Source organism: Pogonomyrmex barbatus, unplaced genomic scaffold (assembly GCF_055798465.1).
Source record: "Pogonomyrmex barbatus isolate J1 unplaced genomic scaffold, ASM5579846v1 scaffold6, whole genome shotgun sequence".
NCBI classification, from domain to species: domain Eukaryota; kingdom Metazoa; phylum Arthropoda; class Insecta; order Hymenoptera; family Formicidae; genus Pogonomyrmex; species Pogonomyrmex barbatus.
The window spans coordinates 5,542,807-5,561,767 of record NW_028297160.1 but is presented as its reverse complement, the minus strand read 5'-3'; the positions used below and the strand labels follow the sequence as shown (position 1 = coordinate 5,561,767).

Genomic DNA, 18,961 nt, shown 5'->3' with positions numbered 1-18,961 from the left:
GATAGTAATCAAATATATGTCTGCGACGTATCTTAATAATTGGAAGCGTTCTATTCTTACGATTCATCAAATCGAAATGCATAAAGATTATGGTATTACTCTCTTTCTTAGACGCCGATTCTTTCTCCTCAGGTATTTCTCGTGCAATGGAAAGACTAGAATAATATATGAATAATATATATCAATTTATAAGTAATAGTTATGGACTACAATCTTTTTATGAAAAAAAAGAACGTATCAAATGTAAATTAATTATTAAGTAAATAGATTTATTATCAACGCAATTATATATTGAAAATATAATTATCTTATCTAAAATTTATTACGTTATTAAATAAATATCTTTTGATAATATGTCATGTTATACATGTGAGAAAGAGAAATATCAATTTTATATAAATAATTATAAAATATCAATTTATGTAAAGAATCAATTTATGTAAAATATCAATTTATGTAAAAAAACATTAATTAAAAATTAATTTATTTTGTTAAGACATCTTAAATGAAAAATTTTAATTATTTAATTTAAAAAAATTTAATGATAGTAATAAAGCAAAGTGTTAAATAACAAGTATTCTTTAATAGAGACTTATGCTACTTGTATCGAGTGGAATATTTGTAAGGTAATCGATTATGAATAGTGTTGAACAGAGAAACTTGAATAGAAAATACACTTTGCGTATAAAGTTGCAAATTAAACTACATTAATGTCGGATGTGGATAACAGAAAACAGAATGGTTCGCACGCATTTGTATGCAGTGCCATAAACTTTCTTCGTCATTACAATAATAATAATGATAAATAGTTAATTAATTAAGACAGTCTCATATTTTCATGGAATAAAACAGATTTTATGCAAATATCATATAACGTTGCTACGCCCCAGGCGCAAAAAGTATAATAACAACGAATTGTAAATTCCTCATTAATAACGAGGTCGCCGTGTAATTCCGAAATAGCGAGGGCGCATGTTCCTATAATTATTATAATTCGGCAATGACATAATCATGCATCGTTAAATAGCCTCCATTGACAAGCGGCAGCTGCGTCTATCGATTATTCGCGAGGACATAGAATGCCAAAATATAATTCTACAGAATTTCATAGAGAGAAAGAGAGAAGCGAAATTCGCGAAAATGATGGTTTGAAATCATCAGGATCACAATTTTATTTTATTTTTCATTTCTCCATGTTTTCGAAAAGTACAGGCAATTTATAACAAAATTGTTCAAGCGGAAAGCTTTATCGGTAAATTCAGATATTTCAAAAATTCTGAAGATATGAGAAGATCTCGATATATTCCTGAGCGATCATCTAGAAAGCCAGTGAAATAGTAAAATAGTTTTGATTGAAATTCTATGTTAAAGTTTCATCCATAACAATGACGAAATTTATTTTGAATATAAAAACGAATAAACATTATTTCATTCGAAAACAAAATAACAAATATGACAATATTAGAGATATCTTTTGCATTTTTTTAAATACACAACAGAAATAATTTTCTAAGAATTAATAATTTAAAGTAAAATAATTGATATATATTTATTTCAGAAATAAATTTTGAAGAAGGATATTTTTTAAATCTGATTTTTCATCGCTGAGAATAAAGCAAACAAAGTAAAAAGTAAGTTAAATTAAAATACTTTTGCACGTGCAATTTCATTATCCTCTCAAAAATATTAAGTAACATTATGAGAGAACAAAGAATCAATATCAAGCTTCTCACTAAAAAATTTCTCTCTTTTTTATTTTTAGAAAAATGATCTAGAAATTAGAATATAGGATATTTAAATGAAAAGAGACATAATAAAAAAATAGCTATTTTAAGTAGAATAAGTCTTTTGTATTGAAAATTTTTCTTTGTTTCAACTCATATCCTGGTTATCATCTCAATTGAAGTTGTCTCTAAATTGTTTCTAAAAGTACTTCTAATCTAATGCTAATCTATAGACGTAGAAGAAAACTTTAAAGTATCAGTATTGACAAGTTACATTTTAAATAGGTTTTATCTTCATTGTTAAATTTAACTGTGAGACCACGTGTGATATCAATCAATTAATTTAGAGAGAGAGAGAGAGAGAGAGAGAGAGAGAGAGAGAAAAGTAATATATAATTCAGCCCTTAATGGATAAATAATGTCTCGTTAAAGAGACAGGTTCTGATTTCTGCGTCCCAGTCGTCCCGTCGACCAGGACAGTCCTCGCCGATGTGGCGACACGCCGGCGTACGAGAGCGCGGTTCTCGCGAGAGCGCGTGTTACCGCAGAGGGTTTGTTCCCGGAAGGGAACCGGTGGCACGTCGTTACCGGGGCAAACTACGTCGTCGACAAGCGCCGGTCGGTAAGTGCAGGAGGTCCGGTGCACGTCGGCCGCGTGCTCCCGGTCGTCCGTCCACCCCCGGTCGCTGCCTCCGCCTCCACCTCCGCCGCCACCGCCGGATGCCGCGATGCGGGGCACCGCCGCGACGGCTGCGGCCGCTCCCGCCATGCTCGCGGCACGCAGGCGCGCTTCCGCCCTTTCGTTCGCGGGGGTGTCGATCACCCCCGCAGGCCCGGCCCTCATGCCGCGTCGTGGAACCAACCCCTGTGCGACCTCGGCGCCCTTCGGGGGCGGAGACCTCGCCCGCTGGCCCTCGTCGATCGGGCGCGTCCTGTCTGCCCCCGGCGACGTCGTCGTCCGTCTCGCGCGAGCCGGCAGTGTCGCTCGGAGCGGGTCGGCAAGATGATCGGCGCCCTTATTGGCGCGCAATCCACGTACAGTACGCTCGTGCAGACAACGACCATCGGCGAGACGAGAGTAATAATACGCGGCGCCGTCCATCTCGCCGCCGTTCGAGGCTGAGACGTGTTCGCCGAGAGATTCGTTGCTGATATGACCACGTTTCTGATCACGTCGTCGTCGCGCCTCGTGCCGCAGCAGCTAATCCGGAAATCGACGACCGTGCCGCGATAAGGGCACGGCGCACAGCTGGGTCACGTGAAAGACACCGCCGCACCGCAGGGCGAAGCAGCTGAAACGCGCGTCGCGGCGCGGGTATACCGCATCGCGCGATGCTGGACCTCAAGAGCAGCGGTACCACCGCGGCGGAGCTACCACGCACCACGGCGTTCACCAATCTATCGATGCTGTTCGCCGGTACGTTCGACGTCCGATGCACCCCTGCTCTGTGCCCCGTTTACGCGTCTACGAACGCTTTAACAACGCTTCAACAACGTGCCATATGTTCGGTAGTGCGGTGATAAATCGCGATCCACGCGATCTCTCTCTCTCTCTCTCTCTCTCTCTCTCTCTCTCTCTCTCTCTCTCTCTTCTCTCTCTTTCTCTCTCTCGGTAGCCACGCTTGATAACGCGCGTGTCCACCTGCCTGCGAATTCCGTGCGCTCGAAACGTATGTGTCCGTCGTGAGCCATACGTTTAACCCTGTGCCACGCTCACGTGTGCTTCTAAAAGAAATCTTTTGGTGCAAGTAATGGGGAATAGAAACTCGCGACTTTTTTTGTTATATTTCATATCTCGTAAATACAAGTCATTTTATGCGTAAAATGTAGCGAATATATAAATATTCATTATTTGATTATGTGGTACTTTTAAAAGCAGGTGCGAAGTCGAAATGGCGTCAGATGTAAGATTAAAAATCTGACAGTACGTGATTTTTTACGTGTTTCATTAGAAAATATGTGTTTTTAAATGTGTTTATCCGCAATAAACGTGATTATTAACTCTATAAATGAACAGAATGAATTTAAAATGTTTTAAGTTATTTGCTCTATTTAGAGAAAATTCTATGCATATTTATCATAAATTTTTCTGAAATATTTGTTTTATATATTATCTTATAAAAGCATAATTAAATTTTTATTTATTTATCTTTGGTATTAAATCTTATAAGATAATCTTATAGTGGAGCAATTTAATTGCAATTTGATTAAGTCATGTACGATCGATGCTAATAATTATGATAATAATTATGATAGCGCGGTGTTACAGAAGTGATTATTAGTGACCACGTGACTTGTGAAAGTGATAAAGATAAGCAAATTGATTGAATGGTTGATTGACTTGATCTAAGCAAATAAATTATTATTATCAGAATCTCATAAAATTAGCATTTGAGCACATGTTCACATGTAATGTTTCTATTGACATATTGTTAATTCGGAAATGAATTTCTATTCTTCTAGTTATTCTAACAAATTATTTTTTAGTTATGGAAGAATAATTTGGAATCTATGAAGTAGAGTGAACAGAATGAAAATATGTTTCCATTTGTATCATTTCTTTCTTGTACTTTCATTAGATTCTATTTATAATAAATACGCTAACAATGAAAAATTTAAGCAAAAATTCTAAAGTATAAATAACAAATTTTTAAACGAGACTTTAAATTTATTTTGAAATAAAAATTAGAACGTATTATATAACTTTGTTATATTTTTTAACTATTATATAACTTATATAAAAAAGTAATATGATTAATATAGGATATGTCTTGATTTATATACAACATTACAATCACATCGTCAAAATGTTTATTGCGAATAACATTAGTTGTATTCAAGCACCCGACAATTCCGTCGGAATTCTCATTTTTCAGACTATCCGCATTTTTATCGACAAAAGAATTCATGAAGATTTTGCGATGTAGTTTGTATCTCGTGATACCGTTTCACGATAAACCCTAAGAAAATCCGACACGCATTACCGAATGATCGGCGCACCCCTCGGCACTTGAGAAACGTGAAATCCGAGGCTCCATTAATGGACTCCGGGGTCTCCAGATCAAATGAAGGGGGCAGTAAAGACGAAAGATCGTGCCGTGGTGAGCGCGCGCGTAGGTCCTGTTGTTTGCCCGGAAAGTCGAAGTTTCTGCCGCGAAGCGTGACGTACCTACGTATGTACACACAAGGGCCGACCCTTTGTGCCAATAACTGCGAAATGAAAATATATCTGTTCGCAAACATGCCACCGACGGCGGCGCGTACGCTCGCTCGGCGCCGGGAGCTCTCGAGAGAAAAAACTCTCGCGTGGCCGACGGCGAATATAACACTGCCGCTCGCTACTGCGAGCACGTGTTACAAATAATTCCATGTTTGTTTAATCCGTCTTGCGCGAATATATTGTTCGACTCCGACGATTGTCGAAAAAGTAGATCCAGAAAGGAGAAAATATAGACAAAGATATTTTTCAGAATAAAAGAAATAAGTTGCTATAATTGTAAAATTGAATATGAGACAGATAGAAAAATGTGTGACACAAAGAAATATCGAGAATACTAATTCGAAAATATTGATTTAATTTCATCATAATATGATGATTTGATTGTTTAATCATTTTAGTCGATGTAAATTGCTTTTAATTCCGATTTAATTTCTTTTTATCTTTTTTTCAATTCTTAGGTTTAAGAAAGTAAATTAAAAAGAGATTAAGATTAATCTACATTAGCAAAAATGGGCATAAGACGTACGCGTTATATTCTTAATCATTAAAAGTCATATTATATTCTTTCAATCTTATAAAAAATTATATTATAATTTTAATCGTACCAAAAGTAAGTTTTCATCTATCTTACGTTTTTTTTTCAGACTTTATTTTACGTCATATGTTTTAAATCATATACACGATATATAAACATTATTCTACGTTTTCTGGAAAATCTGATTTTTTAATATTTTTTCCGTAAACTTTATCGTAGATCGTAATTTAAAAAAAATGTTTCATCTTCTACTTGCAATTGAAAAATTATAGCAAGTTATTTTATAAAGAATTTAAATGATTAGATTTCTAGCGAGCGAAAACTTTTCAAATGCAACTTTGAATGCAAATAGCTCCAGCTGTATTTATCGCCATCATATCCATCCGTATCGAGAAACGATTTCGAAGATGATATACGCATCCACAACGCGTATACGTGGATTTTCTCGTATGCGTTTTACATCGTGCTCATGCAGGAACGGCCGGAGCCGTTAAACAGTCGTAAAGATTTTGCGAAGCAGAAGAACCGCGGTTTTTTTCTCCTCCAATCGAGGCTGCTGCCACGATAGCACTTTCAATCAGATATACTTTATGGCTTCTCGCGATTCCTCGAACCGATTAACCGGTAATTGCGGACGATATTCGACCGCGCCACTGTGCGACGTGACCTCAAAAAATAATGTAATCACAATCCGGCCGGATCACGAAATATCTGCCGTTCGTGCGGATCGATAAACCGTAGATTTCCAACGTTGCGCTGTGGCAAATCGTGAATTTTGCATCACGAGTAAGAAGAAACGATTGAAAAATGATGTCCTCTCTTTTAGATGCTGGCAGCTCTTACAAGGGAGGCTGGAGCCACGCCACGTCGCCGGCACCTGGTCAGGGTGAGTCTCATTTATCTGCATTTATTTAGGTATCTAATAATATCAAGAGGAGGAAATGTGAGGGCAACTTTATTTGATTACACGAGAATTTTGATATCATCTTGAGCCCAGAGTAAAAATATAAAATCATATTTTATATTTTAAGATAAAATAACAAAGGTGCATTTAGCATGTTGACTCAGATAGTATCTATGTAATAATTTACAAAATGTTAAAAAATGCAATTATATTAATCTTGAAAATATAATATATCGCCTCTTGCTATATATAATTGTAGAAGGCACCTTGATATTATGACATAATGTTAAGTGATAATTATTTTTCGCGTTTTCTGTATCTTTTTTAAATAAATCATAAAAATAAAACTTTTCGAATTATGTAAGCACATCTCAACTATAAAACTATAAAATTTAATAGGAAAATTTAAATATGTATATATGTATAATTTTTCATATTAATATAAAAACAAAGATATTAGCATCACATTAGGCCGCAAGATTCCATTTTTTAGCAAAACAATTTTATACTCTTATTCTAACTTTAATTACTTACTGACAGTTAACAATTGGACGTTATTTTTTTATGTCTCTCCGATTAACTTTCCATCGTCGAATCAGTCAAGTACTCCTGGTTTGGAGCTTCTGAACTTTCGCGAGCGTTATGCGTGCCCTCCGTCCCTCCTGGCAGAAGCCACCCTTTAGTTGAAAGGGAGAAGGAAGGGAAGGGGGGGGGCAAGGTTTCTTTTTCTTCGTTTTCGGTTCGCTAGACGCTACGTATACCTAAAGGGTGAGTTTCGACGCCGCTGGGTGCAAGTTCACGCGTCGCGACGCTTCGGGTGTTCGAGCGAGCTTTGTGCGTGCAGACGCGTAGAGGATGTGGGTGTTGGTGTGGGTGTAGGTGGCGTCCCGGGTGCTTTGTGGCGCGTTGAACCGCGGCCCCTTTGTCGGAGAGCGAGCAAGCGACAGAGAGGAAGAGAGAGGGTGGCAGAGAGCAAGCCCCGGGGGCTATGTAGAGACGCCTGCCCGCACGGTGGTGTAACGCCGAAGAACAGTCCCACCCTGTGTGGACGCCAACACCGATTCTGGCACAATCATCTCGCGGAGATCACAGAGCTCTGCCCGCAGGCATCTTTGTTATAAACGGCTCCTGGCCGCCACCAACCAGGTTACAACGGCGCTACCGCTGCTCGAGATCACCTCCGTGGTGCGGAACGACGTAAAAGTCTTACCTTTGAACATACGAACCCGTTGGCACCATCAGTATCCATCTTGTCCTTGTCCTGTTCAGAATTGCATTCGCGATTCGTGCAATCTGTCATATCTCACCTCAGCACTGGGACTTACAGCGTAATTTAACGCGACATACACAACAGACCACGTACAGATTAACCAGATAACATTTGCATTTTAATTGCGAGTAAAGAATGTTACGTAAATAACAAAGTCTTGAAATAATCTTGTAAAATTGCCGCGTAAAATCGATCGCCGTTTCACGCCAGAAAAGAATTTATAACAAAGAACCTGATTTAATATCTATATCTCCACGTTATATGCCTTAAATTAGATTCAATTTATCTTTTATCAAATCTTTTATAGGAGAATGATGCGAAGGAAAATTTGGCTTCTTTTTGATTTTCATTTTAAGGCACATTTTATCAAAGCTGTATAAATTATTCGAAAAGATGCAGAATTGATAATTAAATTTTGCGAGTTGTGGTAATTAGAAGAATTTTCGCGAATTAAGTTATTTTTGGAAAAATTCGCCGCTGGGAAGGAACTCTTTGGGCTTTTTCTTCACCTGCTCCGTGTGCTCTGGAAGTTTAATTTTCAGGTATTTCCCGCGACAACGCACACCCAAGTCATTTTAACGCGGTGTGAGCTCGAGGGCATTTTCGAATGGCGTGCACCAGCAGCGTTCTCTGATCTTGACAGGCATAGGGTCGCCTTTGACTCGGTTTGCGCTTTGCACCACGACGCCAAAGGGAACGCGCGACATCGTCGTCATCGCCGAGATTCATGAAATTACGTGACGTGACGCGTGTTGACCTGAGGGCACTTTGTGGTCTTTCGGACCGCGTGAAATTGAAATTACAAGCTTGTCTCCTCGTATAGCGACCTCCGACTGCGGGTTACCGTGTGCAGTTTCAAGAGATTCGTTAAATAATTATTGTGCAAAGGACAATCAAAAGAAGCTTGCGAGATTTTATCGCGCATAAAGTGTATAAATATAAATTTGATTCAAAAGAATTACTATTACTTTAAAGCTAATTAAAATAGCTTTAAACGTTTTAAATTCTGAAATTTATTTGTCACGCAATTTATGCATATCATGTAAATTCTATTTCTATGTATATCTTCGTATTAATAATATCTCGACGAGATTCCTATGATGTTTCGTGCATAATAATTGAACAAGAATTTAAGTTTGGAAATTTAAAATTCAAAAAGATATCTTGCATCTCGTATGCGAGAGAAAATTCAGCGAATTGCTCTCTAAGCGACGCATTCTAATGCAAATTATTTTCCAATTTACTTGCAATATTCCGTAATATCATGCAAGAACAATGATGAACTGACACCCATGAATTAACACATTAGAGATATATCTGTGAAATGTAATTCGAGTATTAATGTTGCTCGCGTGCTTGGTAGCCTAAAGTTGTTCCATGTCCCGAAGCAGGTCATGCTCATGTAACCTTTCCGTACCAAAATGCGCACTGAGGCGTTGTACTGTTTCCACGCGATCCAATCTAAAATCGAAGTGATCAAAAAAGTATTATCGCGTGAACCGTCCGAAGTTTAATTATCTGTGATGTCATCATGAGCTGTTAATTCATCACCTGAAAATTTTATATTTCTTTGGATAGATCTCCATTTGGGTTTGTTACTATGGAAAGAATAGCTTAAATGTCATTATATTTGATTTTGATTTTGCTATCTCAGTTAGGAAAGATATTAAGTATAGCATCAATATATATATATATCGAATCAATTCTCTCATTCGAGCGATTTTCCTTTTATAAAAAAAAAAAAAAAAAAAAAAAGAAACAAGCACATGGAAAAAATAGTTTTGCTGAAATTTCTGAAAAAGCCAAATGAAAATAATTCTCAGATCTGTATTTAAATTGTTACTTTAACAAAATTTTTTTTGTGCTCATTCTTTTATAATTAAATTTTAGATTTTATAGGAATCTAATATTGCTTCTGTTTGGACAAAATATAATATCATCAACACCTATTCTTTCTCACGAAAAGTGAGAGCTTAAAGTTTAATTTAAGACTGAGGAACTTTGTACGTATCTATTTTCGACTTCTTTATAATAAATGGGAAAAAAATTCGGTCTAATTGACTCGATAAAACGAGCATACAACATCCGAACGAGTGCGGCTCCTCCCATTGCGCTGCGGTTTAGATATCCGTGGCGTACATCGCGAAAGTAACATAAACCTCAGCGGGTCGATTGTCGAGAATTGTCGAGACGCGCTCGCGCGTCCGTCGAGAAACGTCACGTCGCGTTATCGACCACCACAACCGGGGATTTCAGCGGGTCTGCCCACTGGCCAGGAAAAGCGACTTTAAGACGACTCGTAGAACAATAAAAGCACTCTCTCTTTCTCCTCCTACCACCGTCGACGCTGCTGCCCTTCCGCTCCCTAGTGCGCCTCGCGTGACTTCCTGACCCGAGTCGACCGACCCCTCGACCCCCTACGTATGTATGTGTATGTATGTGTGTCTGAGGGCAACCTCCCTATGATAATTACGTACTCCGGAGCGGCGCGTGCCTCGGCAATTCGCTCACGCGCCCGATCGCGTATGGCGTGACTATCCTCGACACCATAGGTAACCATCTCGCCGTTCCCTTCCCCCCTCCCTTCCCCCCATTATCCAATTCTGAGTTTGCTTCCCTTAAAATATGTATGAGGTGATTGACGCTCTAGAAAGTACAATTAGGATATCCCAATAGTGCAAAGTTCAAAATATGTCTAAAGACGATCTAAGACGATCTTTTCAATGCCTTTCAGATATCTAGTTCTTCAGATATCTAATCAAATTTCTGGCGTACGTGGAAACTTTCTTGACAAGTTAGGACGGAACGAATGATCTCGACAGAAATATGTATAATGAAAATTATTGTTATACATTTTTTAAGTGTCCGCATCCAATTAGAATTCATTATACATGATCTCTATTCCAAAGCAGAGATTTGAAGATTTAAATGAATAATTTTTTGCAAAAAAAGCATTAGAAATGAATTCTCAAATTTATTTTTTAATTATATTCTGCTTGTAATTATATTCGATTATAACATGTTTTTTTAAAAGAAAACAGATTATTCGACAATTAGTAATCGCTAGAATAATTAGCAATTTACAACAAATAATTAAATATTTCCGCTCTATAGCGATTATAATTAGTACTACGATGTAGAGAGGGATAGAAAATCGATTGGCTACATGTAGAATCGATCAGTATCGATAAGATCAACATTGAGAATTCGTGCAAGAATGGATTTCGAAATCGTGAGAATTTCGTAAAATTCGTAAAAATTCGGGACGCGGATTCTAACGTATCCAGAGTATGGGGCGGCCGGAACCCCAGGCAGGAAGAGCAGGCGACCGGATCTCGCTGGCACGGCTTCCACTGGTCCACGAATCCCGCAGGGTCGCGGGAGCGAAGCTGTCCCTGGGGGATATGGATCGTGGGCAACAAGTCACTGGGAAACGGCGCGTGACCAGCGCATTCGCGCCGTCAGATTTACGACGATAAGAATGAGGAAAAGTAAGCGGGATATCCTCTTGCCTCCTCTCTCTTTTCCTCGGATGAAAGGGGGTGTCGATTCGACGATGATGCGCGATTTATATTTCAGTACTACTTAAAAAAAAAAATTTATTTGGGCACTCGTTTTGGGCGTTTTTTCTAAATGTATTCTATATAGGAAAACGTCATTGTTCCATGCTGACTTAATTGCCGTAGTCTAATTTCTTGATATAGCAATTAGTTGTTAACTGATTAGATACGTATGTACACCAAGTATACACCTTACAAATAAGTACGTGAACGTATATTAAAATAAATAATTAATTATAAAATATTGATTGCACGCGAGTGAAAAATTCATGGAACGATTTGCAAGGTACGAGTACAAATTTACAGGTGCTATATTTACGAGGAAAAAAATTTCGATGGCAAAGTTTGAAATGCTATCTGATTGCATGCTAATCTGGCACGAGTCGCGTGATCTTTCCGCATTGTGGAAAAACGCGTTCGCTGCGGCGGCGAAGTACACTTTATCTCGGTTGGACTGTTATATCCCCGGCGCGATACAAGGCCGGGTAAATTGGAATCGCGCGGAAGAAACGTCCGTAGCATATTGCAGGGGTTGCGGGACACGTCGTCGGAGTCGCTGTCGCCGTTCGCATTATGTCTTTCGGTAGTACATACACGGACACGTGCCTATGCGTGACACGTTCACGCATGGCTGCCTGCGTTCGGGACTCTCCCCCCATATCGGCTCGCATTCATCTCTGATTCCTTGTTGGGGTGCAGGGATTGCGTTTCCACTTTAACCGTGCCCAGTCGAACGTCTATCGCCTACACGCGCAAAAAGTAGCCGATTTCGTCGAGGAGCCATGAATCGAATCCGTCCGTCCGTCAACGTCGATTTAAACGTCGATTAACATCCGCTTAAAGTTAACTGAGAAATGAAAGAAACGTCCAAACTGAACTTCCTACTGGAAATTCCTCCTTTTCACTGAAAATGAAAATAAGATATGAAGTATTTTTTTTTAACTTTCTTCCCATTCCATACGAGATGTAACTTTTATTTTATAGATTCACTTTCGAATCCGTTTTTTTTTTTTTTTTTTTTTTTTTTTACAAAAACGTCAATAAACAGATTTGTAAATCAAGAGTTGAATCGAAGTAAAAGTCTTGTCGGGAATCATTCCAGAAATGTAAATAGGTTACAAATCATTTTGCAACATTACATTCTTGTACATTCAATAATTTATTTTATCTTTTGTACATTTTAACATCTCTCTTTCTTTTATATGCTTTTAAATAAACACGTTCCTTTTCTAAGAAACGCGATAAGAGAGAAAGAATTTCTGTTGAGAGATTGCGCCAAGAGTTCGCGTGGATACATGAAAAATATAATAAACAATACGAGCGGGTCGCTCGTATCGTGCGAGGGAACTCGAAGTCAAGAAGACAAGAATCTTTTTTCCCGCCGAGCCGGCACTATATTCACGCTATGCGATAATTAGGAAACGATTAATTTTCTTTCCGCGCTACGCAGCTCGCTCTTACAAATAACTTTTGCTACGCCTGCCCTTATCAGACGAAACAAAAACATGTTAGTTCCATCATGGGGCACGAATCGCCCGCGCGTTCCAACTTCTTGAGAAAGCCTCATTTAACAACTGCGACTTCCGCTTTTTAGAAGGCAATTTACTGGACAGTTAGTCGATACGTGGTACCCACTTCAGATATTTTTGTGTGTCATGTGCGTCACGAACAATCATAACGACGTGACTTACATTCAGAATTCTTAATCCATAACGGATGACGCGATAGGAAGATTTGTATAAAATTCTTAAGTATATCGTTATGATATATCAAACTAACAAAGATATTCCATAAGTATTTTTCAATGATCTTTTATTTCAATCTTATATGCTTTTAACTTTTAAAAATAGCCCAAAAATTTTTCATGTATAATAAGAACGTAAATGCACGCGATCTCGCTACGACGATTAAAAGCTACGCGAAAAAAACATTCGCGTTCCACGGCACATTTCCGACGAGCTCGGCGGAACGCCAGCGGGAACGACGCGAAAAAAATGCGAAGCCTGAACTTCATCCTGCATGCAGGATCTTTGCCCCTGCGTGTAGGTGTAACTTTTCCTACCCCACTGCGTAGCTCGTATGAGCAACTCGCTCCGCTCGCTGAGCTTCGAGCTTGCGGCGTTACGCTCACTTACTCATTATTACGCACCGCACGGCAATGTGATTTATGTCCGAGATAGATCTGCCACCCGAAACAGCTGTGTATGAGTCTGTATCACTTAAGACCACCATCATTTAAGATTATGGATCTAGGCTACGATCTGACAGGCGTATTGACAGGTGTATTGACTGGCGAGAGTACGGGAGACGGATGATTGGAGATACTTCTAACACAAATTTCGAGATTTTTTTTTTATTTTAATTATTTTTGTATAATATTTGTGCTTTCAGAATGGTACGATCGGCATGTAGCTTATTATTATTTTCTGCACATATACTAATAAAATTGCACTCACTCTACCTAACTTGAGATATTAGAACTTGATATCAAGGATATTTCAGATTAAGGCTATAGGTAATATGTTCTTTTCTCAACTAAAAATGGCATTAATTGTTCTACTTTCGAAAGTTTATAAAATAATATCACGAAACGTTCGGTCTCTTTCTCCTACCCTTACCCGTGCCGAGAATACGAACTTTTAAAATATTCAAGCGATTTGGATGCAAATCCGCAGCTTTCGGTCAGCGACATCTCGAAATTAGCGTGGCGGAACGATACAATAGAAATGATCGAACACATGAAAGAACTTCGTCTTGTGGCGCATCGGTGTGTTTGCTGGAACGCGCCCAAAGTTTCGCCAAAGTCGCGTGGAGAGGCCATGGTACCCTCGTCTTTTCGGCGTCGCGACATCGAAAGTGGCATTGTACGCGTCCGAGACTACCAAAGAGTGCAGTAGCACGGAATGACGACGGGTTCTTTGATCCTCCCTCGAGAAGGCTGCATGTTACCTAACGGGATTACCCCGCCCCGCGTAATTGCTCGTGAATGCGCAGATATACTCGCGACAATGGATTGCACGTTCATCGATTCGAGGTGACGCGAAACAAATCACGATGCTGTACACAAAATCGATCTGCAAAAACAATGCGTAACAAAATTTTCGCGTGAGTTACCTTCCCCTCGATGACGCGTTTTCTGAGGAATTCAAGCGGATATTTGATTATAAGAGCAAACAAGCTACTCAGAAAATCTATACTTAAAATTTATTTCATAACAAATTCTAATCAAAAAAAGTTCATTTCTCAAAAGCTTTTCATTTCTATGATTAAATCTAGAAATAAGAAATAATCCTTGAACAAATGTAGAATTCATTTGAAATTTGAAGTGAAAAGATACAAATTTTTAAGAATTTTTTTATACTTAGTATAAAAATTATTTAAAATATCTTAAAAAGTTTCTTAAGTTTCAATTATTCACAAATTGAGGATTTCAATATCTTTGATATCGTTTTTGTTTTCAAGAAAAATTGATTCTAAATTTATCGAAAAATCCATGAAGAATCCATGAGAAATAAATACGAAACATTTTAAACTTATAAGAATAATTAAATATAAAATAAGTATAATTAAATATAAAATAAGTAAATATAAAATATAACCATATTTATATTTATTCTTTATATCCATTGTGCATTACATTAAGCTTTGTTCTCAATTTTTATTTCCAAAATTTAATTTATTTATTTCTGTTCCCAATTTCTATTCCTCCATTGAGCGTAAATCACGCTCGAAGATGACATTGATTAACGGATTTAGATAATCCAACAGAGCTCGCACCGTCCATAATCTATATAAAAAATTTGATGGAGCCATCGTCGTTGACATCAGCTATACGTGCTGTCGATGGTATCTCGATCGCAGTGTCGAAGTTTGCGTTAGAGACGGCTCGAAGCCCCGCGGCTACACTGATTGCGGCGGACCCTACGACTCGTGGAGACCCGGGAACATCATCCCCGACTAGTCGGCACCCTCGTCCAAGGACGTACCCGCTTCCCAATCAGAGGCGAAATCAGATTGTTTAACACGGCGGACACCAACTGCTATTTAAAGGCAGCATCTGCCCCGTGGGGCTCGCTACATTCCGACGCGACGTTCTATCATAGCCGTTGTTAAAAGGTCTATTGTCATAGGGGAAGTCGTTCGCATTAGTCCTCACATTCGACATACATTCGTAAAAATGTAATAAAGTGAGAATTTTTATAATTTTTTCCAAACTTAATTTATTCGACCTCACAGAAAATTGAGTAATATTGTAAGCTATAACTATCGTAACGCTCGTTCACATTAGTCTTCATAATCGACATGTATTCGTGAAAATATAAAGAGAAATATGAGAATTTTTATAATTTTTCGAACTTAATTTTTTTTTCGATTTCACAAAAAATTGAAAAACATTGAATACCCATCGAAATGTTCTAATTTTCTTTTAAATAAAAACGCATATTCAAGTAGAAAATTTAAATGTATGAAAATACCATCCTAATGCTATTAAAAATAAAACATTATAGATTAATTTCCAGTTGTTTATCTAGAAAATTACATATATGATCCTTGTGTGCTTTATTTAGAAATAAAATGGTATAGCAAAAAATGTATAAAAATGTTTTTACAAAATGCATAACTTTAAAACTTGGAAATTGGAAATTGGTGAACTCAAGAAAAATTGCGAATATATGAAATGCGTGTTAATGACGTAACGATCTTCAAGCCAATTTGGAAACAATCACGAATCCACCCATTTTCGAGTAACGAAGAGCCAGTTGACTGACCTTTGTGAGCGTATAACGAACTGAAATTAAGAGGCATTGTGCCCTTAAACAGATTGCACATGTCCGTGCGTGAACGTGACCGCCGGGCTTTCGGAGAAGCGCGAAAAGAGAATTCGTGTGATAAGACGAAGAGAAGAGGCCTATGTGTCGGGGGCGACATGGCGACGAAACGAACAGGGAGAGAAACGTACACGTAGAACACTCAGCCCCGTGTGTTTGCCTACACGGAAATCCTCTCTAACGGATTCTAACGCTCGACCGAGTTTGCGCTTTTTCATCTTCGGACCGACGACTTTCTCGCGCGCCGTCTCCCACGATCGAGGCATTCTCGATCCACCGCGAGCGACATCGAGGCTATGCGAAAGTGTCCGGAAATAATCTGGCATCTTCTCCGACAGATAATTACGAAAATATCCGTACTACTGATAGAAGCAGCTCGGGCAGAAATTCGAATGAACTGCATATTTTATTTATTTTACGCAAACTCAGATCTTCCTCCATTTCCTTTACAAAAAAAAAAAGAAATTGTTTTGATATATAGATATATCTTCTTATTAGATATATTTTCTTCGTCTTAGATATATTTTTTTATATGAAATTTTAATGCGGAGTAATGCATGGATGCTAAATATCTTGTTCCAGGCTATGGAAGCAGCTTGTCAAAGACAGCACTGGACACGCACAGCCATCTCAGGCAGCCTGGTATGTAGTAGGTAGATATTTTTGAGAAGTTAAAGCGCTATTTCTTTTACATGACCCAATCTAAAATAAATTCTGGTCAAAGATAAGGTTCTTGGCGAATTAATTTCTTGGCGAATTAATTTAATTAAAATATCTACAGAGATATCTTGCAGTAGATATCTGTTGCTAAAAAAATCGCATACCCATATCGGTCTATAAATAAAGCTTAAGCTTCTAAAATATGAGATCTTCAATATTTAATTCAGGCATTTTTTTTATAATTATAAAATATAAAACAATTACTATATCATTATATATAATTTATAATTTTTTCTGTAAAAATAAAACATTGTAATTTTATAGTATAATCCTGATTTTCAGTTTATATTTTCTATATTATATCAGCTAGCAAATTACGTGTTACGTTTTTGTTATGGATTATAGATTACGGATGTACGGATTAAATAAATCCGAAATTACCTAAACGTAGAAGTGAAGGAACAAGGTCCCTTTTTACCTGAAAAGGAATTTATCTACGCGATAATCAAACAAGGTCACTGTTACTTCGCGCATCATCGATTCCTTGGAGTTTCGAATCGCGAAGCGATGAGAAAAGAGCTTCGAATCCTTGGGCGTAGTCGCATCCCAGTATTTCTCCCGTCAGTTCCCTCGTTCCCGGTAGATAAATGGGTGTACCGCGCCCCTTCCCATTATTAACTTGTAAGTGAATTACCGTTCGATCGAAAGGCGATCACTCCGGCACGCATTCAGCGGATTCATCGGGCGAAACGACCTTTGAGGTCCGGCAATTCCGAATCCATCCCCATCATCCGCGTCTGTCCCCATCCCATAATCGCTCGACTTATATTTTTATGGGGTTCGTCTTGGAGTTCCCGTGTCAGTACTCCTCTTCGATCTTTCAGATCGTCAGTCATTAAATCGGTACGTTTACCCTCCTCGTTAGAAAGTCTGTCTTCTTTTTTATGAGAAATTGCTAAGTACCTTCATACACACACACACACACATATATTAATTAGACCCATTATTAATTCACAATTTCTAATCATCAAGTCTTAATTTATTATTGCTATTCATAAATTCCTTTTCGTATTTTTATTCTTTTTAAACAAACTAAACATTATAGACTGACGCTACGCGTGCTATTTATTTTTTTTAAATAGAAGGAGTAAAAATTATATAATACTGTTACATTATTAAGAAAATGTTGACAATATCAATCATGATCTATTCGATAAATGATATGTTTTCACACTTTTTTGGAAAGACAAAATGTCCAAAATGTGAATATCCAAGCCAAAATTCGTGACGTTTTTTTATGGTGCACACGTGCGGATTTTTAAAATGCTATAACTTCTCAAAAAATAGACGTATAGAAACATGTGACAAGAGACATGTGACGAATCTTCTTCATTTCGCGTTCCGTAAATGTTTATGTTGAATATACATAATATATATATATATTTTTATCATAATACATATCATATATATATATATATATATATATATATATATATATATATATAGAGGGTATTCAAATATACCAGAATAAAATATAAAATATCTCATAAACTATTGATTTTTTGACATTTATACTTTAATATTTTTTTATTCAAAATAAATAGAGGAATCATACTACATAACAAAAAAAATATATATATATATATATAATTCCATTTACAAAAATGACGATCATAAAAATATTTCGACAGTGGTGTCATCTGTAAATAAATCAATATTATAATCATGTGACTTTCTTGAAACTCTATTATTTTTATATGAAAGATTTTTCTTTAAAAATTAAAATCGTTCAAAAAATATTAAAATGTATTATTGAATATAGAATACCTTACACATATATCTATAATGACAAATAAGAAAAAAATCTATAATAAATTGTAATATAAAGAAAAATCATTAATAAAAAAATATTAAAATCTATGCAAGAAAATATGCATAAAAAAACGTAATGAAACGTCGCCATTTGTATAATTATAATATTACATACTTATAACTTATAATTTATTTATATACTTTACAAATATATATTATATCTATAATTGATTACAATTATATTCCTGAAACTCGAATTAATTATTGTTTTACTTTTTAAATGGTTATTTAATGTTTACAATCGTTCTTCTCAACTTTATTAAATTTTCTCTTTTTGTTTATTCTTGTTGCTTATATTCTTGCTATTTTATTTATTTATTTATTAACTTTTTTTATTTCTTTACGTGCGCTGCGCGTACGCTATTTATCTTTTTAAACAAAAAGAGC

General features: G+C 37.1%; 1 protein-coding gene across 7 annotated transcripts in view; it reads left to right on the top strand.

Moving 5' to 3' along the window:
* Nucleotides 1–18,961, top strand: part of Ets65A (DNA-binding protein D-ETS-3) — a 55,202-nt gene that overhangs the window by 29,229 nt on the left and 7,012 nt on the right. For 6 of the 7 annotated variants that reach the window (XM_011634339.2, XM_025217567.2, XM_025217568.2 and 3 more), the window contains 2 exons: nt 6,306–6,365; nt 16,625–16,684. In XM_011634339.2, the coding sequence (XP_011632641.1) occupies nt 6,306–6,365; nt 16,625–16,684 (120 nt within the window). The remainder of the gene's footprint in view (nt 1–6,305; nt 6,366–16,624; nt 16,685–18,961) is intronic. The other variant, XM_089082764.1, reaches the window with a different exon arrangement.